General features: G+C 50.8%; 2 protein-coding genes across 3 annotated transcripts in view; one reads left to right on the top strand and one right to left on the bottom strand.

The window, feature by feature from the left end:
• Positions 1-978: 978 nt before the first annotated feature.
• exosc4 (exosome component 4) lies at positions 979-15,528 on the bottom strand. 2 transcript variants are annotated; one of them, XM_078429687.1, is made up of 3 exons: positions 15,321-15,528; positions 7,192-7,398; positions 979-1,761 (listed from the first exon to the last, which is right to left on the bottom strand). In XM_078429687.1, the coding sequence occupies exons 1-3, from the start codon at positions 15,342-15,344 to the stop codon at positions 1,402-1,404; spliced, it is 591 nt and encodes a 196-aa protein (XP_078285813.1). In that variant the 5' UTR covers positions 15,345-15,528; the 3' UTR covers positions 979-1,401. The 2 variants fall into 2 exon arrangements, with proteins under 2 accessions (XP_078285813.1, XP_078285810.1); XM_078429684.1 differs by lacking the exon at positions 15,321-15,528 and adding an exon at positions 14,777-14,967.
• A 390-nt stretch (positions 15,529-15,918) lies between these two features.
• The window catches only part of oplah (5-oxoprolinase, ATP-hydrolysing), a 52,699-nt gene continuing 45,326 nt past the window's right edge, over positions 15,919-23,291 (top strand). The window contains 1 exon segment of the mRNA XM_078423995.1: positions 15,919-15,962. The gene's annotated coding sequence lies outside the window, so the exon portion shown is untranslated.

Raw genomic sequence — 23,291 nt, forward strand, 5'->3', positions numbered from 1 at the left:
TTAGCATAACATTCATTTGTTCTTTCTCACCATCTCTATCTCTCGTTTCCCTCTCCCCTGACTCTTAGTCTTAAGAAGGGTCTTGACCCGAAACATCACCTATTACTTTTCTCCAGAGATGCTGCCCGACCCGCTGAGCTACTCCAGCATTTTGTGTCTACTTTGGATCAGACAGAATCCCTGGAGACCATGGATAGGTGACATTTCGGGTTGGGACCCTTTTAAATGTTATTATAATCCTTGCCTCAACTACCTCCTCTGGCAGCTTGTCACCCACCACCTTGTGAAAAAGGTGTCCCTCAGATTCCTATTAAATCTTTCCACACTCACCTTACATCTAAGCCCACACTCTTCTACGCAAGGAAAAAAACGATTTACCTTTTCTTTGCTCTCTACAATCCATTTTCAATGATATGTTTTATATACATTCTAACATACATTAACTAACATACATGTTAGATAGAGCTCTAGGAGCTAGTGGAATCAAGGGATATGGGGAGAAGGCAGGCACGGGTTACTGATTGTGGATGATGAGCCATGATCACAATGAAGAGCCAAATGGCCTCATGCACCTATTTTCTATGTTTCTATCCCTCTCTAAGATCATCTCGCAGATCCCCTTTAAATCGGGAAGGTTGAAAAGTATAGCCAATAACTACAGCTACCCAGGTCAGCATAGTGGTGCAGGGGGTAGAGCTGCTGCCTTACAGCACCAGAGACCCGGGTTCAAGCCTGACCTCGGGTGCTGTTTTTGTGGAGTTTGCACATTTTGCCTGTGACTGCAGGGGTTTTCCTCCTATATCCCAAAGACGCACGTCTTCGGTTTGTAGCTTCATTGCCCCTGATGTGTAGGGAGTGGATGAGTAAGTGGATTAACAAAGAACCAGTGTGAACGGGTGCACTCAGTGGGCTGAAGGGCATGTTTCCGTGTTGTATCTCTAAACTAAAACTATAAAATAAACAACAGATTATTGGCAAATTTATTTTTAATCTGAAATTTAAAACAAAATGCTGGTAACACATAGGTCAGACAGCATCTGTAGAGAGAGAGAGAGAGAGAGAGACAGCACTTTGTCTCAGCTTTCTCACGTCTGCAGATCTTTAATTTCTACAGATAGCTGAGTTTTTTTTTAAATCACAGGTTTCTAGCATTTGCAGGTCCAAAGCAGTAGTTGGTTTTTATCTCAGGTTCCCAGCCTCTACAGGTCTTTAATTTCAACAAGAAGCCAAGGCTTCGGACTTGCTTTTTTATCTCGGATTTCCATCATCTGCAGGTCTGAGGCTTCAGTCTGGGCCTTAATCTCGGGTTTCCAGCGTCTGTAGGTGTTTAGACTGCACGGACAATGCTCGGTGTCAGAGGGCGCCACCCGTGCCCGGAGGCCTGTAGTGCGGTGTGGGGGGTCACTCCCCAGCCAGCGAGGTGACCTCTAGCACGTGCTCCCTGACCACACGGTCGAGCACGGCGTAGACGTCACGGCAAGCCCTGACCGCCGCGTCCACCACCTTCTCCAGGTGGTCCTGGTGCAGGCGGGAGTTCATCTCCAGCAGGGCGATCTGCTGGGACTTGGGCAGCAGAGCCAGGGCCACCTGCGGCCCTCCCGCAGACTCCTCCACGTAGCTGAGGTCCGTCAGCGGCGTGTCCTCCAGGAAGCCCGTGGAACAGGCGCACACATAGTCACGCATGGGGATGCCTGCATCCACCACTGCCAGCGTCGCCGCATTCACACAGGCACAGTAGTTACCACCGTCCGCCTGCAGAATCTGGGGTGAGAAACAAGGCATTGGTGAGCCATGTTAGTGTACAAGGCATTGGTGCGGCCATGTTAGTGTACACGGCATTGGTGAGGCCATGTTAGTGTACAAGGCATTGGTGAGCCATGTTAGTGTACAAGGCATTGGTGAGCCATGTTAGTGTACAAGGCATTGGTGCGGCCATGTTAGTGTACACGGCATTGGTGAGGCCATGTTAGTGTACACGGCATTGGTGAGGCCATGTTAGTGTACAAGGCATTGGTGAGGCCATGTTAGTGTACAAGGCATTGGTGAGGCCATGTTAGTGTACAAGGCATTAGGACCCTGTGTTAGTGTACAAGGCATTGGGACCCCATGTTAGTGTACATGGCATTGGTGAGGCCATGTTAGTGTACAAGGCATTGGTGAGGCAATGTTAGTGTACAAGGCATTGGTGAGGCCATGTTAGTGTACACGGCATTGGTGAGGCCATGTTAGTGTACAAGGCATTGGTGAGGCCATGTTAGTGTACACGGCATTGGTGAGGCCATGTTAGTGTACAAGGCATTGGTGAGGTCATGTTAGTGTACACGGCATTGGTGAGGACATGTTAGTGTACAAGAAGGCAGCATCCCTGGAGAGAAGGAATGCGTGACATTATGGGTCGAGACCCTTCTTCAGGCAGTGTACAAGACGTTGGTGAGCCCATGTTAGTGTACAAGGCATTGGGAGCCCATGTTAGTGTATAATATGTTGGTGAGGCCATGTTGTTGTACAAGGTATTGGTGAGGCCATGTTAGTGTACAAGGCATCGGTATGTTACAGTTGTACAAGACGTTAGTAAGGACATGCTACAATTGTACAAAGCATTGGTGAGGTCATGTTACAATTGTATAGTTGGAGATTAAAGGTGAGGGGAAAGATTTAATAGGAACCTAAGGGTCAACTTTTTTTTCAATCAGAGGATCATGTGTAAATCGAACAAGCTGCCAGAGGAAGTAGTTGTGGCGTTTGACAGAAAGCCTTTGATAAGGTGCTGCGCTTGTCAAAAAGGCACAGCAACGGCTGTTCGTCCGAGAACACTAAAAAAGGTTGGTCTGCTACAACAGCTTCTGATGACCTTCTACCGCTGCACCACAGAGCATTCTGACATACGGCATCTATGTGTGGCATCTCAGCTGTACGGCAGCGGACAGGAAAGCTCTTCAGAGGGTCGTCAGCAGAGTGCAGAGTGCAGAGGATCATTGGGACACAGCTGCCAGCATCCACAAGGACTCCACACACCCATGCCACCGTCTGTTTGAACTACTTCCATCTGGCAGACGTTACAAAGCATTCTACGCCCGCACCTCCAGACTAAAGAACAGCTTCATCCCTAGAGCTATAACTGCTCTGTATCGGACATGCTGAGAGCCCGCCATGATCTGTCTCTGCCCCCAGGGTCATCTGGCACAACTGACCCCTGCATGAACCTTTTTGTTTGCACTTTACCTCGTTCCCCCTTTTTCTTTTTCCTCCCCCCCCCCTGCTTCTTGTTTACATGTTCGCCATGATTTATTTAAATATTTGACTTGATAGCATCGATATGGAAGCGACAATCAAAATCTCGTTGTACTTGTACAATGACAATAAAGAGTATTGTATTGTATTGTATGTGAGGCTGCTAAGGAAGATGAGAGCCCATGGTATCAAAGGGCAGATACTGGCATGGAGAGCAGGTTGGCTGGATGGCAGGAGGCAAAGACTGGCAGTAAAGTGGACTTTGCAGATGATACTAAGCTGGGGGGTAGTGTGAATTGTGAGGAAGATGCAATAAGGCTGCAGGGTGACTTGGACAGGTTGTGTGAGTGGGCGGATACATGGCAGATGCAGTTTAATGTAGATAAGTGTGAGGTTATTCACTTTGGAAGTAAGAATAGAAAGGCAGATTATTATCTGAATGGTGTCAAGTTAGGAAGAGGGGATGTTCAACGAGATCTGGGTGTCCTAGTGCATCAGTCACTGAAAGGAAGCAGGCAGTGAAGAAAGCCATAGGAATGTTGGAGTTGAGTATAGGAGCAAAGAGGTCCTTCTACAGTTGTACCGGGCCCTGGTGAGACCGCACCTGGAGTACTGTGTGCAGTTTTGGACTCCAAATTTGAGGAAGGATATTCTTGCTATTGAGGGCGTGCCAGCGTAGGTTCACTAGGTTGATTCCCGGAATGGCGGGACTGTCGTATGTTGAAAGGCTGGAGCAATTAGGCTTGTATACACTGGAATTTAGAAGGATGAGGGGGGATCTTATTGAAACATATAAGATAATTAGGGGATTGGACACATTAGAGGCAGGAAACATGTTCCCAATGTTGGGGGAGTCCAGAACAAGGGGCCACAGTTTAAGAATAAGGGGTAGGCCATTTAGAACGGAGATGAGGAAGAACTTTTTCAGTCAGAGAGTGGTGAAGGTGTGGAATTCTCTGCCTCAGAAGGCAGTGGAGGCCAGTTCGTTGGATGCTTTCAAGAGAGAGCTGGATAGAGCTCTTAAGGATAGCGGAGTGAGGGGGTATGGGGAGAAGCAGGAACGGGGGTACTGATTGAGAGTGATCAGCCATGATCGCATTGAATGGCGGTGCTGGCTCGAAGGGCTGAATGGCCTACTCCTGCACCATTGTCTATTGTCTATTGTTTTTCTGGTTGGCTGCCAGTGACTAGCAGAGAAGGGCTTGGACAGATTGGGAGAGTGGGCAGGGAAGTGACAGATGGAATATAGTGTAGCAAAGTGTGGAGTCATGCATTTTGGTAGTAGGAATAAAGGCGAAGACTATTTTCTAATTAGAAAAATAATCCAGAAATCGGAGGTGCAAAGGGACATGGGAGTGCTGGTGCAGGATTCCCAAAAAGGTTATCGGCAAGTTGAATCGGTAGTAAAGAAGGCAAGCACAATGCTAGGATTTACATCAAGAAGACTTGTATACAAAAACATGAACGTAATGCTGAGGCTCTATATGGCTGCATTTGGAATATTGTGAGCAATTTTGGGCACCATATCTGAGAAAGGATGTGCTGGCTCTGGAGGGGGTCCAGAGGAGGTTTACAAGAATGATCTTCTTGTAATTAGTAGGTTAACCTATGATGAGCGTTTGTCAGCACTGGCTCATGGAGTTTAGAAGAATAAGGGGGGGGGGCTAGGACTAGTGGGAGAGTCTAGGACTAGAGGTCATAGCCGAAAAATTAAGGGATGTTCTTTTGGAAGGAGATGAGGAGGAATTTCTTTAGTCAGAGGGTGGTGAATCTGCGGAATTCTTTGCCACAAAGGCTGTGGAGGCTGTCAATGGATATTTTTCAGGCAGAGATAGATTCTTGATTAGTACAGGTGTCAGAGGTTATGGGGGAGAAGACAGGAGAATGGGGTTAGGAGGGAGAGATATACCAGCCATGATTGAATGGAGGGGTAGACTTGGGCCAAATAGCCTAATTCTACTCCTATCGCTTATGACTTTATGAGATACAATAACAACGTTCACAAGACTGTTGGACAGGTAAATGGATACGAAAGGTCTAGAGCAGTGGTGTCCAAACTTTTTTCAAAGAGGGCCAGATTTGATAATGTGAAAATACCCAAGGACCAATGCACACCCACCCCCGGACCTTCAACTAATGCCCCCCCCCCACCCCCCCGGACCTTTAACTAATGCGCTTCCCCCCCCCCCCCGGACCTTTAACTAATGCGCTCCCCCCCCCCCCCCCGGACCTTTAACTAATGCCTTTAACTAACGTCGTCGTCCCCCCCGGACCTTTAACTAATGCGCTTCCCCCCCCGGACCTTTAACTAATGCGCTTCCCCCGCCGGGCCTTTAACTAATGCGCCCCCCCCCCCGGACCTTTAACTAATGCGCTCCCCCCCCCACCCCGGGCCTTTAACTAATGCGCCCCCCCCCCCCCCCCGGACCTTTAACTAATGCGCTTCCCCCCCCCCCCCGGACCTTTAACTAATGCGCTTCCCCCCCCCCCCCGGGCCTTTAACTAATGCGCTCCCCCCCCCCCCGGACCTTTAACTAATGCGCTCCCCCCCCCCCCCCCGGACCTTTAACTAATGCGCTCCCCCCCCCCCCCCCCGGACCTTTAACTAATGCGCTTCCCCCCCCCCCCCGGGCCTTTAACTAATGCGTCCCCCCCCCCCCCGGACCTTTAACTAATGCGCTCCCCCCCCCCCCCCCCCGGGCCTTTAACTAATGCGCCCCCACCCCGGACCTTTAACTAATGCGCTCCCCCCCCACCCCGGACCCCGCGTCTGACAATCCGCAGATCGGGCAGCACTTACTGCGGGAGGTGTAGTCGCCGTCGCCTCTCCCGCTCGGGGCGGGGGGATGCGGCACCTGCCCGACTGACGGGAGTGCCTGCCAATGAGCGTGCGGGGTGACGAGAGCTCAGCTGCTGCTCTCCCGACCCCCCCCCGCCCTCAACCCCGTCGCCGGGAAGTGTAGTCGCCGTCGCCTTTCCCGCTCGGGGGGGGGGGGGGAGGTCGGGCAGCGCTGACCGCCAGGAGGTGTAGTCGCCCTCTTCCCTCCCCCCCTCCCCCTACCTTTATTCTGTTAGACAGTGCTGGCGGGCCATAAATAATACATTTTAAGATGGAAGCTGCGGGCCGTATAAAATCTGACCTCGGGCTGCGATTGGCCCCCGGGCCGGACTTTGGACATGTCTGGTCTAGAGGGACATGGGCCAAACAGATGGGACTCACATAGATGGTTCACCTTGGTCAGCGTGGATGTTGGGCCAAAGGGCCTGCCTCCGTGCTATGAGACTACGAGTGTTTTATTGTCATGCGTACTTAAATGTACAATCCCAAACGTCACCGATCCATGTTCTCCAGAGATGCTGCATGACCCGCTGACTTACTCCAGCACATAATGTAGATGAGTTCAGTAAATTTGCAGACGACGCAAAAATTGGCGGAGTTGTGGGCAGTGAGGAAGGCTGACAAAGGAAACAGCAGGATCGAGTTAAGCTAAAGCTATGGGCGGGGAATTGGCTGACAGGAGTTTCATCCAGGCAAGGCATGATTACTAAATTTGGAGATAAAACTAAAGTGGGTATTGTACACAATCAAGATGGTTATCAAAAATTACTGCAGGATCTTGATCAGCTTGGCAAGTCAGCAGAGGATAGACACAAAATGCTGGAGTAACTCAGCGGGACAAGCAGCATCTCTGGAGAGAAGGAATGGATGACGTTTCGGGTCGAGTCCCCCGAAACGTTACCCATTCCTTTTCTCCAGAGATGCTGCCTGTCCCGCTGAGTGACTCCAGCATTTTGTGTCTATCTTTGGTTTAAAACCAGCATCTGCAGTTCCATGCTGCACAAATGGGCAGAGGAATGGTTGATGGAGTTTAATGCAGATAAGTGTAGGGGGTTGCAGTTTGGGAAGTTCAACCAGGGCTGGACGAGGTGGAGGCCGGTGCCAAAGGACAGGCCCATTACCTGCACGTAGATGTCGATCTGGGAGCGCGGGTAGAGCTGCGTTAAGATGGCAGCCTCAAAGGTCTGCTTCAGGTGCAGGGTCATCTCAGTGGATTTGCGGTCACCGTGAGGTCTCCTCTTCCTCTCGCCAGTGCTGAAGGTGGCCATGCTGTACTGGCAGTTGACCGCAGCCTTGTCATGGAGGGCCTTGCTACGCCCACCGCGGATCTGAGGCAAGAGAGTTTCATTGTCACACACACTAAATTTGCTGCATTCACAAAACCAATAAATATATATAATCATTTAACAACCGGCACAGTAGCACAGCGGTAAAGTTGCTGCCTTACAGCGCCAGAGACCCCGGTTCGATCTTGACTATGGGTGCTGTCTGTATAGGGTTTGTATGTTCTCCGTGGGTTTTCTCCGGGATTGCTGGTTTCCTCCCACACTCCAAAGACGTACAGGTTTGTTGATTAATAAGAGTTCGGTATTACAACTGCGCTTGCCCAGGCCATGGGTCATTCGGGGTAAACATTCTCGCCAGCTCAGCTACTGTGTGTGTACAGACCTGCGTTTCATACGTATTTTCCAGTTTTGCTTCGAGGTAAGAAAATATTGCTTTCAAAACTTTTAACTATGTGTATTAATGGTTCATTTGTACAAAACTACAAAGTCAAGTCAATTTTATTTTGTATAAAGGAGGCTGTTTGGGTGGAACTCAGAAATGAGAAAGGTTTAGCAACACTTATAGGGGTGTATTATAGACCGCCAAATAGGGAACGAGAATTGGAAGAGCAAATATGTAAGGAGATAGCAGATATTAGTAGTAAGCACAGAGTGGTGATTGTGGGTGATTTCAATTTTCCGTATATAGACTGGGAATCACATTCTGTTAAAGGGCTGGATGGTTTGGAGTTTGTAAAATGTGTGCAGGATAGTTTTTTGCAGCAATACGTAGAGGTGCCTACCAGAGAAGGGGCAGTGTTGGACCTCCTGTTAGGAAATGAGATGGGTCAGGTGACGGAGGTATGTGTTGAGGAGCACTTTGGGTCTAGTGATCATAATGCCATTAGTTTCAATATCATTATGGAGAAGGTCAAATCTGGACCAAGGGTTGAGATTTTGGATTGGAGAAAGGCTAATTTTGAGGAGATGAGAAAGGATTTAAAAGGAGTGAAATGGAAATTGTTGTTTTATGAAAAGGATATAATAGAGAAATGGAGGATATTTAAAGGTGAAATTTTGAGAGTACAGAGTCTTTATGTCCCTGTTCGGTGGAAAGGAAAGAATAATAATTTGAAAGAGCCGTGGTTTTCCAGGGAAATTGGACACTTGGTTCGGAAAAAGAGGGAGATATACAATAAATATAAGCGGCAGGGAGTAAATGAGGTTCTTGAGGAATATAAAGAATGTAAAAGGAATCTTAAAAAGGAAATTAGAAAAGCGAAAAAAAGATATGAGGCTGCTTTGGCAAGTAATGTAAAAGTAAACCCCAAGGGGTTCTACAGATATGTCAATAGCAAAAGGATAGTGAGGGATAAAATTGGTCCATTAGAGAGTCAGAGTGGACAGCTATGTGCTGAGCCGGAAGAAATGGGGGAGATATTAAACAATTTCTTTTCTTCGGTATTTACCGAGGAGAAGGATATTGAATTATGTGAGGTAAGCGAAACAAGTAGAGTAGTGATGGAAATTAGGAGGATTAAAGAAGAGGAGGTACGGACACTTTTGAAGAATATAAAAGTGGATAAGTCTCCAGGTCCTGATAGGATATTCCCTAGGACATTGAGGGAAGTTAGTGCAGAAATAGCAGGGGCTATGACGGAAATATTTCAAACGTCATTAGAAACAGGGATGGTGCTGGAAGATTGGCGCATTGCGCATGTTGTGCCTTTGTTTAAAAAAGGTTCTAAAAGTAAACCTAGCAATTATAGACCTATTAGTTTGACGTCTGTGGTGGGAAAATTAATGGAAAAGATACTTAGGGACAATATATATAATTATTTGGATAATCAAGGCCTGATTAGAAACAGTCAACATGGATTTGTGCCTGGAAGGTCATGTTTGACTAATCTTCTTGAATTTTTTGAAGAGGTTACCAGGGAAATTGATAAGGGCAAGGCTGTGGATGTTGTCTATATGGACTTCAGTAAGGCATTTGACAAGGTTCCACATGGAAGGTTGATTAAGAAGGTTAAATCGTTGGGTATTAATAGTGAGGTTGCAAGATGGATTCAACAATGGCTGAATGGGAGATACCAGAGGGTAACGGTTGACAATTGTATGTCAGGTTGGAGGCCAGTGTCTAGTGGAGTGCCCCAAGGATCTGTGTTGGGTCCACTGTTGTTTGTCATTTACATTAATGATCTGGATGATGGTGTGGCAAATTGGATTAGTAAATATGCAGATGATACTAAGATAGGTGGAGTAGTTGATAGTGAGGTAGATTTTCAAAGTCTACAGAGAGACTTGGGCCTTTTGGAAGGGTGGGCTGAAAGATGGCAGATGGAGTTTAATGCTGATAAGTGTGAGGTGCTGCATTTTGGTAGGACAAATCAAAATAGGACGTACAGGGTAAATGGTAGGGAATTGAGGAATGCAGTGGAACAGAGGGATCTGGGAATAACTGTGCATTGTTCCCTGAAGGTGGAATCTCATGTGGATAGGGTGGTGAAGAAGGCGTTTGGTATGCTTGCCTTTATAAATCAGAGCATCGAGTATAGAAGTTGGGATGTAATGTTGAAATTGTACAGGGCATTGGTGAGGCCGAATCTGGAGTATGGTGTGCAGTTCTGGTCGCCAAATTATAGGAAGGATGTCGACAAAATGTAGAGGGTACAGAGGAGATTTACTAGAATGTTGCCTGGGTTTCAGCACTTAGGCTACAGAGAGAGGTTGAACAGGTTGGGTCTTTATTCTTTGGAGCGTAGAAGGTTGAGGGGGGACTTGATAGAGGTTTTTAAAATTTTGAGAGGGACGGACAGAGTTGACGTGGGTAGGCTTTTCCCTTTGAGAGTGGGGAAGATTCCAACAAGGGGACATAGCTTCAGAATTGAGGGACAAAGGTTTAGGGGTAACATGAGGGGGAACTTCTTTACTCAGAGGGTTGTGGCTGTATGGAATGGGCTTCCGGTGGAAGTGGTGGAAGCTGGCTCGATTTTATTATTTAAGAGTAAATTGGATAGGTATATGGATAGGAGGGGATTGGAGGGTTATGGTCTGAGTGCAGGTAGATGAGACTAGGTCAGGGAGAATGGTCGGCGTGGACTGGTAGGGCCGGACAGGCCTGTTTCCATGCTGTAGTTGTTATATGTTATATATATGTTATAGCACATTTAAAAACAACCCACGTTGACCAAAGTGCTGTACATCAGTTCAGGTACTAAGAACGAACATACAATGGCACACAAACATAATAGCACATACATAAACAGTTCACAGCGCCCCCTCAGAGGGCCTCAAACGCTAGGGAGTAGAAATAGGTTTTGAGCCTGGACTTAAAGGAGTCAATGGAGGGGGCAGTTCTGATGGGGAGGGATGCTGTTCCACAGTCTAGGAGCTGCAACCGCAAAAGCACGGTCACACCCTGAGCTTAAGCCTAGACCACGGGATAGTCAGTAGCCCCAAGTCGGCCGACCTGAGGGACCTGGAGATACAGTGGTGGGTTAGATTTTTGAATGGGGGGGGGGGGGGGTGGAAAGCCAGTTTAGGGCTTTGTATGTGAATAGAAGGAGCTTGAAGTTGATTCTGTACCATACTGGGAGCCAGTGGAGAGAGGCCAGAATCGGGGTGATGTGGTCCCTTTTACGGGTACCCGTCAGGAGTCTCGCTGCGGCGTTTTGGACCAATTGCAGGCGGGACAGGGATGATTGGCTGATCCCAGTGTATAGGGAGTTGCAGTAGTCTAGGCGGGAGGAAATGAATGTGTGGATGATTTTTTCAATGTCGTCAAATTGAAGGAATGGTTTGATTTTAGCTATGGTACGAAGCTGGCTTTGATGGTTTAATTGGCTTTTCCTTGGTCGCTTGCTGGCCCGCTTCGGTGAGTGAGCGAGATCGCGACGATGAATAACAACCATTTTTTATTGTTTTTGTTTTGGGGGGGGGGGGGGTAGAATGAAATTAAATGTATGATTTTTATAACTATCAATAGATAATATGAAAAGTATTTGTGGGGTTTTCACCTCTGACTATACTAGTCCACGGCCACGGGCTGTATGCACGTTTGTTGACTTCTGAAAGAGTTCTGCATGTACATGTGTAAGTAAAGTTGTGTAGTACAAAACTTAGTCACAAGTCTCCTGACTAATCATCTTTCTTCTGATTCCCATTACATTGGATAATTTTAATCAGTATTGGACATTCTAATTTTCAGTTATATTGCGATTGTTTAAATTAGTTCAATATACTTGCACCATTTTCTTTTGCATTGTAACTTGTACCGTAATGGACATGCTTACAGATCATGATTTGATATGGTCCATGCAGCCGAAACAGATAATAAATAAATGCCCAGCACTGAGATGCATTCTCGACTGCACAGAGATATTTATAGAACGACCACTATAAATGGCATCTACAGTTGCACGCTTTGACATGGTCCGACTACAAGAAACACAACACTGTGAAACTATTGGTTGGAATTGCCCCAATCACATTCTTATCAAAAGCTTGGGGTTGGGCAATCATCTGATACACACATTGTTAGGAAGAGTGGATTTTTGAACTTAGTTTGATCCTGGGGATTGCATAATGGCGGATAGGGGATTTCCCATTCAAGAAAACTTGATGTTTCGCCAAGCCTATTTAGAGATCCCCCCTCCCTCCCAGCGGTGGTTATCGGCAAATGACCAGAGAAAATGTACATAAAAGCAAGGAGGTTGCCAATGTCTGCATTCATGTTGAATGGGCCATAAGTCGTCTAAAGTGGTTTGACATCCTGAGAAACACTTTACCCATCACTTTAGTTCCGCATATTGATGACATTTTCACCGTCTGCGTAGCATTACAATACAATGCCATAGTGAGGCCCACCGGAAATTGGAGGAACAGCACCTCATATTTCCCCTGGGCAGCTTGCAGCCCAGTGGTATGAACATTGACTTCTCCAACTTTAGATAGTTCCTCTGTCCCTCTCTTCCCCTCCCCCTTCCCAGATCTCCCTCTATCTTCCTGTCTCCACCTATATCCTTCCTTTGTCCTGCCCCCCGACATCAGTCTGAAGAAGGGTCTCAACCCGAAACGTCACCCATTCCTTCTCTCCTGAGATGCTGCCTGACCTGCTGAGTTACTCCAATATTTTGTGAGTAAATACAATACAATATATCTTTATTGTCATTGTACAGGGGTACAACGAGATTGGGAATGCGCCTCCCATACGATGCAATAAATTAATTAGCTAGTCAGTATTAATTTAAACAACCCAATAAAATAAATTAGAACAGTTTTAAAACAGAATAAAGTGCAAGTAGATCTGTGCCGGTTCACTGTGGGATGTGACCATTCGGCTCAGCAGGACCGGTTCATAGCAGCTCTGGTCCTGGGGATGAAGCTGTTCCTGAGTCTGGAGGTGCGGGCGTAGAAGGCCTTGTATCATCTGCCCGATGGTAGAAGTTCAAACAGACTGTTGCAGGGGTGTGAAGAGTCTTTGTGGATGCTGGTGGCTTTTCTGAGGCATCGTGTGTTGTAGATGCCCTCCAAGGCTGGTAGCTGTGTTCCGATGGTCCTCTGAGCTCTATGGACTACCCGCTGAAGAGCTTTCCTCTCTGCCTCCATGCAGCTGAGATACCACACAGGGATGCCATGTGTTAGGATGCTCTCTATGGTGCAGCGGTAGAAGGTCGTCAGCAGCTGTTGGTGTAGACCAGACTTTTTCAGTGTTCTTAGGTAGAACAGTCGTTGCTGTGCCATCTTGACCAGCGCAGCAGTGTTATTGGACCATGTTAGGTCCTCCGAAATGTGAGTGCCCAGAAACTTGAAGCTGGACACTCTCTCCACACTGTCCCCGTTGATAAAGATCGGGGCGTATTCCCCGTTGATAAAGATCGGGGCGTATTCCCCGTTGTGTGACCTACGGAAGTTGATGATCAGCTCCTTGGTCTTGGTGGTATTTAGGGACAGGTTGTTATCAGAGCACCAGTCCGCCAGGTTCTGCACCTCCACTCTGTATTTTGTTTCATCACCGTTGGTGATCAGCCCGATCACCGTTGTGTCGTCTGTAAACTGCATTATGTAATTTACTGCCTCCATTGGAGTGTAAATGAGATGTTGTTGCACTTGCAGATCATTTTGATCAGAAGTTCAACTTTATGTTCAACCAGGTTTGATATGAACTGAAATTTAGAACTCAATCAGTAAATGTTCAGAAGTTCATACAACTCTTAATTTCTTTCATTTCATTTAAGCATTTATCAACTATTGTTTCAGTGTACATTAGCCATTAATTTACATGTATATGTTTAGAAGTAGTCACACATATGCATAGTACTTATGTCGAGTTTCATCTCAAAACTACAAATTGATATTGACTTTGTTTCAAGTAAACAAAATTAAAATGTATGGTATATACCATAAACATCAAGTTAACTCGTCTCTTATTACTTAGACTGAAAACTCAGACCGAAAATGTTATTTTTACAGAGTTCCGGAGTTCCACCCAATATGTACACGCAGTTTATACAGTGCTGCGTTCGCGATCACTAGCAACGCTCTTTTTATCCCAAATGACCTTTGACAAACCCATGATTCCTTGCGTTTATCAAGATACCGAACTCGCTTATTGGCTTGGTGTCATTGTAAATTGCCCGTAGTATGTGTAGGATAGTGTTAATGTGTGGGGATCGCTGGTAGGTGCGGACTTGGTGGGCTGAATGGTCTGTGTCCGCGCTGTATCTCAAAACTAAAACTAAAATATCAAGAGGCAAAAGTGTTTAATTATCATATGTAGTAATAGCAGAACAATGCTATTACTTGGTGCAGCATAACAGGCCCGCAAACACCAATACTCATAGATAACATACAATAAATTATGTAGGGGAAGGTGGGGGAGAAGGAAGAGGGACTATATTGAATACTTTTGTAACTTTGTCAGTACCCTTTAGGTGACCATGCATACTTGCGAACTTGTATGAATATTTACAGAATCGGACTGTACCAAGAACAAGTAGTAATAAAGAATCAATCAATCAATCAATAAATCAACATAGAATAAAGAAAATCAATATGGTAATAATCCCAAAACTTGTCCAAAGAGGCTCAAAGTCTTTAGTGCAACCAAAGAAGTACACAGTTTATAGTTTATTGTGTTGTGTTCAATAAACTGTTTTCAACATTCAATAAATGTTTCCTGGGAAGAAGCTGTTCTTGACTGTCTTGGAGGTCACAGTTCCCCTCGGGTCCTCCATATCTGCTACCTTCCATCCCTCCTCCTCATCCCCACCCCTCCCTCCTCATCTCCTCCATATCCCTCCCCCCCTTATCCCCTCCCTGCCCCATCACCCCCTGCTCTTCCCCCTCCCTCCCCACCCCCCCCGTACCTCTCCCACTCCCCTCCCCCCCCCCAAACTCTCTCTTCCCCCCCCCCATCTCTCTCTCCTCCCCCCCTCACCTCATGCGGTCCGTACACAACGGCCAGCGCCTTGGTGTTGCCCTGCTCGATGTAAGCGGAGCCATCGGCCTGGGCGAACACGCCCATGCGGGCCCGTATCTTCCTCAACTCGGCCGGCTTCCTGCCATCCACCCGGTAACCCTGGTCCGAGAGCAGCTCCAAGCCCGCCATCTTCCCCAGCAAGGCCGCGGATGTGGGACTGCAGCTCCCAGCATGCTCTGCACTCCCTGGCTGGTATCTCCGCGTGCCCCCAATAAACTACAGCTCCCAGCATGCCATTAGAACTACAGCTCCCAGCACGCTCTGCACTCCCCGGTTGGTATTACCGCGTGTCTCTACTAAACTACAGCTCCCAGCATGCATCATGAACTACAACACCCAGCATGCTAACCAGGTCTGAAAAGGGTCTCGACCCGAAAAGTCACCCATTCCTTCTCTCCTGGGATGCTGCCTGACCTGCTGAGTTACTCCAGCATTTTGTGAAATAAATACCGTCGATTTGTACCAGCATCTGCAGTTATTTTCTTACACTACTTTATGCTACCCAGGTTGGCTCTCCATCCAGCATCCATCACTGCAGGTCCAGAAAGACTACATTTCCCATTATGCCACATGTTCAATTATGCTCTGCAGGTTGTAGCTGACGACCCGTCACGACGAAGGGTCGCGACCCAAAACGTCGCCCATTCCTTCTCTCCTGGGATGCTGCCTGACCTGCTGAGTTACTCCAGCATTTTGTGAATTTAAGAGAGCCAGTGTGATTTAAAAACCGGTCTGATTGGTGGCGGAGAGACTGCCGGTGATTGGTGGCGGAGAGACGGCCGGTGATTGGTGGCGGAGAGACGGCCGGTGATTGGTGGTGGAGAGGGACCGGTGATTGGTGGCGGAGAGGGAGCCGGTGATTGGTGGCGGAGAGACGGCCGGTGATTGGTGGCGGAGAGGGAGCCGGTGATTGGTGGCGGAGAGGGAGCCGGTGATTGGTGGCGGAGAGACGGCCGGTGATTGGTGGCGGAGAGGGAGCCGGTGATTGGTGGCGGAGAGGGAGCCGGTGATTGGTGGCGGAGAGGGAGCCGGTGATTGGTGGCGGAGAGACGGCCGGTGATTGGTGGCGGAGAGGCGGCCAGTCATTTGGCCGCCGGGCGGGGGCGGGGCCGGCGCGGAGCGAGCGGAGCGCGAGCGGTCTCAGGTCAGCGATCATAACGGCCGGCGGGGGACATCGGGGGGGTCAACGACCTGGGGGAGGGAAGAGAGCGAGGAGAGAGTGAGGGGGGGAGAGAGAGAGAGTGACAGTGAGGGGGTAGAGAGAGTAACAGTGAGGGGAGAGAGTGAGGGGGAGAGAGTGGCAGTGAGAGGGAGAGAGTGACAGTGAGGGAAGAGAGTGACAGTGAGGGGAGAGAGTGAGGGGGAGAGTGAGGGGGGAGAGAGTGACAGTGAGGGGAGAGAGTGACAGTGAGAGGGAGAGAGTGACAGTGAGGGAAGATAGTGACAGTGAGAGGGAGAGAGTGACAGTGAAGGGAGAGAGTAACAGTGAGGGGGTAGAGAGAGTAACAGTGAGGGGAGAGAGTGACAGTGAGGGGGTAGAGAGAGTAACAGTGAGGGGAGAGAGTGGCAGTGAGAGGGAGAGAGTGACAGTGAGGGGAGAGAGTGACAGTGAGGGGGTAGAGAGAGTAACAGTGAGGGGAGAGAGTGAGTGGGAGAGAGTGGCAGTGAGAGGGAGAGAGTGACAGTGAGGGGAGAGAGTAACAGTGAGGGGAGAGAGTGAGGGGGAGAGAGTGACAGTGAGGAGAGAGAGTGACAGTGAGGGGGTAGAGAGAGTAACAGTGAGGGGAGAGAGTGAGGGGGAGAGAGTGGCAGTGAGAGGGAGAGAGTGACAGTGAGGGAAGAGAGTGACAGTGAGGGGAGAGAGTGAGGGGGGAGAGTGAGGGGGGAGAGAGTGACAGTGAGGGGAGAGAGTGACAGTGAGAGGGAGAGAGTGACAGTGAGGGGAGAGAGTGACAGTGAGAGGGAGAGAGTGACAGTGAGGGGAGAGAGTAACAGTGAGGGGGTAGAGAGAGTAACAGTGAGGGGAGAGAGTGACAGTGAGGGGGTAGAGAGAGTAACAGTGAGGGGAGAGAGTGGCAGTGAGAGGGAGAGAGTGACAGTGAGGGGAGAGAGTGACAGTGAGGGGGTAGAGAGAGTAACAGTGAGGGGAGAGAGTGAGTGGGAGAGAGTGGCAGTGAGAGGGAGAGAGTGACAGTGAGGGGAGAGAGTGAGGGGGAGAGAGTGAGGGGGAGAGAGTGACAGTGAGGAGAGAGAGTGACAGTGAGGGGGTAGAGAGAGTAACAGTGAGGGGAGAGAGTGGCAGTGAGAGGGAGAGAGTGACAGTGAGGGGAGAGAGTGACAGTGAGGGGGTAGAGAGAGTAACAGTGAGGGGAGAGAGTGAGGGGGAGAGAGTGGCAGTGAGAGGGACAGAGTGACAGTGAGGGAAGAGAGTGACAGTGAGGGGAGAGAGTGAGGGGGGAGAGTGAGGGGGGAGAGAGTGACAGTGAGGGGAGAGAGTGACAGTGAGGGGAGAGAGTGACAGTGAGAGGGAGAGAGTGACAGCGAGGCGAGAGAGTGACAGTGAGGAGAGAGAGTGAGTGGGAGAGAGTGACAGTGAGGGGAGAGAGTGACAGTGAGAGGGAGAGAGTGAGGGGGTAGAGAGTGACAGTGAGAGGGAGAGAGTGAGAGGGTAGAGAGAGTGACTGAGAGGGAGAGAGTGAGGGGTAGAGAGTGACAGTGAGGGGAGAGAGTGAGGGGGAGAGAGTGAGTGACAGTAAGAGGGGAGAGAGTGTGGGGGGGAGAGAGTGAGGGGAGAGAGAGTGACAGTGAGGGGGGAGAGAGTGACAGTGAGGGGAGAGAGTGACAGTGAGGGGAGAGAGTGAGGGGGGAGAGAGAGTGACGGCGAGGGGAGAGAGTGACAGTAAGGAGAAAGAGTGACAGAGGGAGAGAGTGAGGGGGAGAGAGTGACAGTGAGGGGAGAGAGTGACAGTGAGGAGGGGGGGAGAGTGACAGTGAGGGGAGAGAGTGAGGGGGGAGAGAGAGTGACAGTGAGGGGAGAGAGTGAGGGGGAAAGAGTGACAGTGAGGTGAAAGAGTGACAGTGAGAGGGACAGAGTAAGGGGGGAGAGAGTGACAGTGAGGATGAGAGAGTGACAGTGAGGGGAGAGAGTGACAGTGAGGGGGAAAGAGTGACAGTGAGAAGGGGAGAAAGTGACAATGAGGGGAGAGAGTGACAGTGAGGGGGAGAGAGTGACAGTGAGGGGGACAGAGTAAGGGGGAGAGAGTGACAGTGAGGAGGGGGAGAGAGTGAGGGGGGAGAGAGTGACAGTGAGGGGAGAGAGTGAGGAGGAGAGAGTGACAGTGAAGGAGAGTGACAGTGAGGGGGAGAGAGTTACAGTGCGAGGGAGGAGAGAGTGACAGTGAGAGGGGAGAGAGTGACAGTGAGAAGGGGAGAAAGTGACAGTGAGGAGGGAGAGAGTGACAGTGAGGGGGAGAGAGTGACAGTGAGGAGGAGGAGAGTGACAGTGAGGAGGGAGAGTGAGGGGGGAGAGAGTGACAGTGAGAGGGAGAGAGTGAGGGGAGAGAGAGTGACCGTGAGGGGAGAGAGTGAGGGGGGAGAGAGTGAGGGGAGAGAGAGTGAGGGGAGAGAGAGTGACAGTGAGGAGGGGGGAGAGAGTGACAGTGAGGGGAGAGAGTGAGTGGGAGAGAGTGACAGTGAGGGGAGAGAGTGACAGTGAGAGGGAGAGAGTGACAGCGAGGCGAGAGAGACAGTGAGGAGAGAGAGTGAGTGGGAGAGAGTGACAGTGAGGGGAGAGAGTGACAGTGAGAGGGAGAGAGTGAGGGGGTAGAGAGTGACAGTGAGAGGGAGAGAGTGAGAGGGTAGAGAGAGTGACTGAGAGGGAGAGAGTGACAGTGAGGGGAGAGAGTGAGGGGGAGAGAGTGAGTGACAGTAAGAGGGGAGAGAGTGTGGGGGGGAGAGAGTGAGGGGAGAGAGAGTGACAGTGAGGGGGGAGAGAGTGACAGTGAGGGGAGAGAGTGACAGTGAGGGGAGAGAGTGAGGGGGGAGAGAGAGTGACGGCGAGGGGAGAGAGTGACAGTAAGGAGAAAGAGTGACAGAGAGGGAGAGAGTGAGGGGGAGAGAGTGACAGTGAGGGGAGAGAGTGACAGTGAGGAGGGGGGGAGAGTGACAGTGAGGGGAGAGAGTGAGGGGGAGAGAGAGTGACAGTGAGGGGAGAGAGTGAGGGGGAAAGAGTGACAGTGAGGTGAAAGAGTGACAGTGAGAGGGACAGAGTAAGGGGGGAGAGAGTGACAGTGAGGATGAGAGAGTGACAGTGAGGGGAGAGAGTGACAGTGAGGGGGAAAGAGTGACAGTGAGAAGGGGAGAAAGTGACAATGAGGGGAGAGAGTGACAGTGAAGGAGAGTGACAGTGAGGGGGAGAGAGTGACAGTGAGGGGAGAGAGTGACAGTGAGGGGAGAGAGTGACAGTGAAGGAGAGTGACAGTGAGGGGAGAGAGTTACAGTGAGGGGGAGAGAGTGACAGTGAGAAGGGGAGAGAGTGACAGTGAGAGGGAGAGAGTGACAGTGAGGGGAGAGAGTGACAGTGAGGGGAGAGAGTGACAGTGAGGGGGAGAGAGTGACAGTGAGAAGGGGAGAGAGTGACAGTGAGGGGAGAGAGTGAGGGGGGTAGAGAGAGTGACAGTGAGGGTAGAGAGTGACTGAAGAGAGAGTGACAGTGAGGGGAGAGAGTGAGGGAGAGAGATTGACAGTGAGGGGAGAGAGTGAGGGGGGAGAGAGAGAGTGACAGTGAGGGGAGAGAGTGAGGGGGAGAGAGAGAGTGACAGTGAGGGGAGAGAGTGAGGGGGGAGAGAGAGTGACAGTGAGGGGAGAGAGTGAGGGGGAGAGAGTGACAGTGAGGTGAAAGAGTGACAGTGAGAGGGAGAGAGTGAGGGGGAGAGAGTGACAGTGAGAACGAGGAGAGAGTGACAGTGAAGGAGTGACAGTGAGGGGGGAGAGAGTTACAGTGAGAGAGAGGAGAGAGTGACAGTGAGGGGGGAGAGAGTGACAGTGAGAGGAGAGAGTGACAGTGAGGAGGGGGAGGGAGTGACAGTGAGGGGAGAGAGTGAGGGGGGAGAGAGAGTGACAGTGAGGGGAGAGAGTGAGGGGGAGAGAGTGACAGTGAGGTGAAAGAGTGACAGTGAGAGGGACAGAGTAAGGGGGAGAGAGTGACAGTGAGGAGGGGGAGAGTGTGAGGGGGGACAGAGTGACAGTGAGGGGAGAGAGTGAGGAGGAGAGAGTGACAGTGAAGGAGAGTGACAGTGAGGGGGAGAGAGTTACAGTGCGAGGGAGGAGAGAGTGACAGTGAGGGGGGAGAGAGTGACAGTGAGAAGGGGAGAAAGTGACAGTGAGGAGGGAGAGAGTGACAGTGAGGGGGAGAGAGTGACAGTGAGGAGGAGGAGAGTGACAGTGAGGAGGGAGAGTGAGGGGGGAGAGAGTGACAGTGAGAGGGAGAGAGTGAGGGGAGAGAGAGTGACCGTGAGGGGAGAGAGTGAGGGGGGAGAGAGTGAGGGGAGAGAGAGTGAGGGGAGAGAGAGTGACAGTGAGGAGGGGGGAGAGAGTAACAGTGAGGGGGGAGAGTGAGGGGGAGAGAGTGACAGTGAGGGGAGTGAGTGACAGTGAGAGGGAGAGAGGGAGGGGATAGAGAGTGACAGTGAGAGGGAGAGAGTGAGAGGGTAGAGAGAGTGACAGTGAGAGGGAGAGAGTGAGGGGGTAGAGAGAGAGGGAGAGAGTGAGGGGGTAGAGAGTGACAGTGAGAGGGAGAGAGTGAGGGGGAGAGAGTGACAGTGAGGGGAGAGAGTGAGGGGGAGAGAGTGAGTGACTGAGAGGGGAGAGTGAGGGGGGAGAGAGAGTGACAGTGAGGGGAGAGAGTGAGGGGGAGAGAGTGACAGTGAGGTGAAAGAGTGACAGTGAGAGGGAGAGAGTGAGGGGGAGAGAGTGACAGTGAGAACGAGGAGAGAGTGACAGTGAAGGAGTGACAGTGAGGGGGGAGAGAGTTACAGTGAGAGAGAGGAGAGAGTGACAGTGAGGGGGAGAGAGTGACAGTGAGAGGAGAGAGTGACAGTGAGGAGGGGGGAGAGAGTGACAGTGAGGGGAGAGAGAGTGACAGTGAGGGGAGAGAGTGAAGGGGAGAGTGACAGTGAGGTGAAAGAGTGACAGTGAGGGACAGAGTAAGGGGGGAGAGAGTGACAGTGAGGAGGGGGGAGAGAGTGACAGTGAGGGGAGAGAGTGAGGGGGAGAGAGTGACAGTGAGGGGAGAGAGTGAGGAGGAGAGAGTGCCAGTGAGGGGGAGAGAGTTACAGTGCGAGGAGGAAAGAGTGACAGTGAGGGGGGAGAGAGTGACAGTGAGGAGGGGAGAGAGAGACAGTGAGGAGGGAGGAGAGTGACAGTGAGGGGGAGAAAGTGACAGTGAGGGGGGAGAGAGTGACAGTGAGAAGGGGAGAGAGTGACAGTGAGGAGGGGGAGAGTGACAGTGAGGAGGGGGGAGAGAGTGGCAGTGAGGGGAGAGAGTGAGGAGGTAGAGAGAGTAACAGTGAGGATAGAGAGTGACTGAAGAGAGAGTGACAGTGAGGGGAGAGAGTGAGGGGGGAGAGAGAGTGACAGTGAGGGGAGAGAGTGAGGGGGAGAGAGTGACAGTGAGGTGAAAGAGTGACAGTGAGAGGGACAGAGTAAGGGAGGAGAGAGTGACAGGAGGAGGAGAGAGTGACAGTGAGGAGGAGAGAGTGACAGTGAGGGGGAGAGAGTGACAGTGAAGGAGAGTGACAGTGAGAAGGGGAGAGAGAGACAGTGAGGAGGGAGGAGAGTGACAGTGAGGGGGAGAGAGTGACAGTGAGGGGGGAGAGAGTGACAGTGAGGGGAGAGAGTGACAGTGAGAAGGGGAGAGAGTGACAGTGAGGAGGGGGGAGAGTGACAGTGAGGAGGGGGGAGAGAGTGACAGTGAGGGGAGAGAGTGAGGAGGTAGAGAGAGTAACAGTGAGGATAGAGAGTGACTGAAGAGAGAGTGACAGTGAGGGGAGAGAGTGAGGGGGGAGAGAGAGTGACAGTGAGGGGAGAGAGTGAGGGGGAGAGAGTGACAGTGAGGTGAAAGAGTGACAGTGAGAGGGACAGAGTAAGGGAGGAGAGAGTGACAGTGAGGAGGAGAGAGTGACAGTGAAGGAGAGTGACAGTGAGGGGGAGAGTTACAGTGAGAAGGGGAGAGAGTGACAGTGAGGAGCGGGGAGAGAGTGACAGTGAGGGGAGAGAGTGAGGAGGTAGAGAGAGTAACAGTGAGGATAGAGAGTGACTGAAGAGAGAGTGACAGTGAGGGGAGAGAGTGAGGGGGGAGAGAGTGACAGTGAGGGGAGGGAGTGAGGGGGAGAGAGTGACAGTGAGGTGAAAGAGTGACAGTGAGAGGGACAGAGTAAGGGAGGAGAGAGTGACAGTGAGGAGGAGAGAGTGACAGTGAAGGAGAGTGACAGTTAGGGGGAGAGAGTTACAGTGAGAGAGAGGAGAGAGTGACAGTGAGGGGGAGAGAGTGACAGTGAGAGGAGAGAGTGACAGTGAGGAGGGGGGAGGGAGTGACAGTGAGGGGAGAGAGTGAGGGGGGAGAGAGAGTGACAGTGAGGGGAGAGAGTGAGGGGGAGAGAGTGACAGTGAGGTGAAAGAGTGACAGTGAGAGGGACAGAGTAAGGGGGGAGAGAGTGACAGTGAGGAGGGAGAGAGAGTGAGGGGGAGTGAGTGACAGTGAGGGGAGAGAGTGAGGAGGAGAGATTGACAGTGAAGGAGAGTGACAGTGAGGGGGAGAGAGTTACAGTGCGAGGGAGGAGAGAGTGACAGTGAGGGGGGAGAGAGTGACAGTGAGGAGGGAGAGAGTGACAGTGAGGGGGAGAGAGTGACAGTGAGGAGGAGGAGAGTGACAGTGAGGAGGGAGAGTGAGGGGGGAGAGAGTGACAGTGAGAGGGAGAGAGTGAGGGGAGAGAGAGTGCGTGAGGGGAGAGAGTGAGGGGGGAGAGAGTGAGGGGAGAGAGAGTGAGGGGAGAGAGAGTGACAGTGAGGAGGGGGGAGAGAGTAACAGTGAGGGGGGAGAGTGAGGGGGAGAGAGTGACAGTGAGGGGAGAGAGTGACAGTGAGGGGAGTGAGTGACAGTGAGAGGGAGAGAGGGAGGGGATAGAGAGTGACAGTGAGAGGGAGAGAGTGAGAGGGTAGAGAGAGTGACAGTGAGAGGGAGAGAGTGAGGGGGTAGAGAGAGAGGGAGAGAGTGAGGGGGTAGAGAGTGACAGTGAGAGGGAGAGAGTGAGGGGGAGAGAGTGACAGTGAGGGGAGAGAGTGAGGGGGAGAGAGTGAGTGACTGTGAGAGGGGAGAGTGAGGGGGGGAGAGAGAGTGACAGTGAGGGGAGAGATTGAGGGGGAGAGTGTGACAGTGAGGTGAAAGAGTGACAGTGAGGGGGAGAGAGTGACAGTG

This window comes from Rhinoraja longicauda, chromosome 2, assembly GCF_053455715.1.
Source record: "Rhinoraja longicauda isolate Sanriku21f chromosome 2, sRhiLon1.1, whole genome shotgun sequence".
NCBI classification, from domain to species: Eukaryota; Metazoa; Chordata; class Chondrichthyes; order Rajiformes; family Arhynchobatidae; genus Rhinoraja; species Rhinoraja longicauda.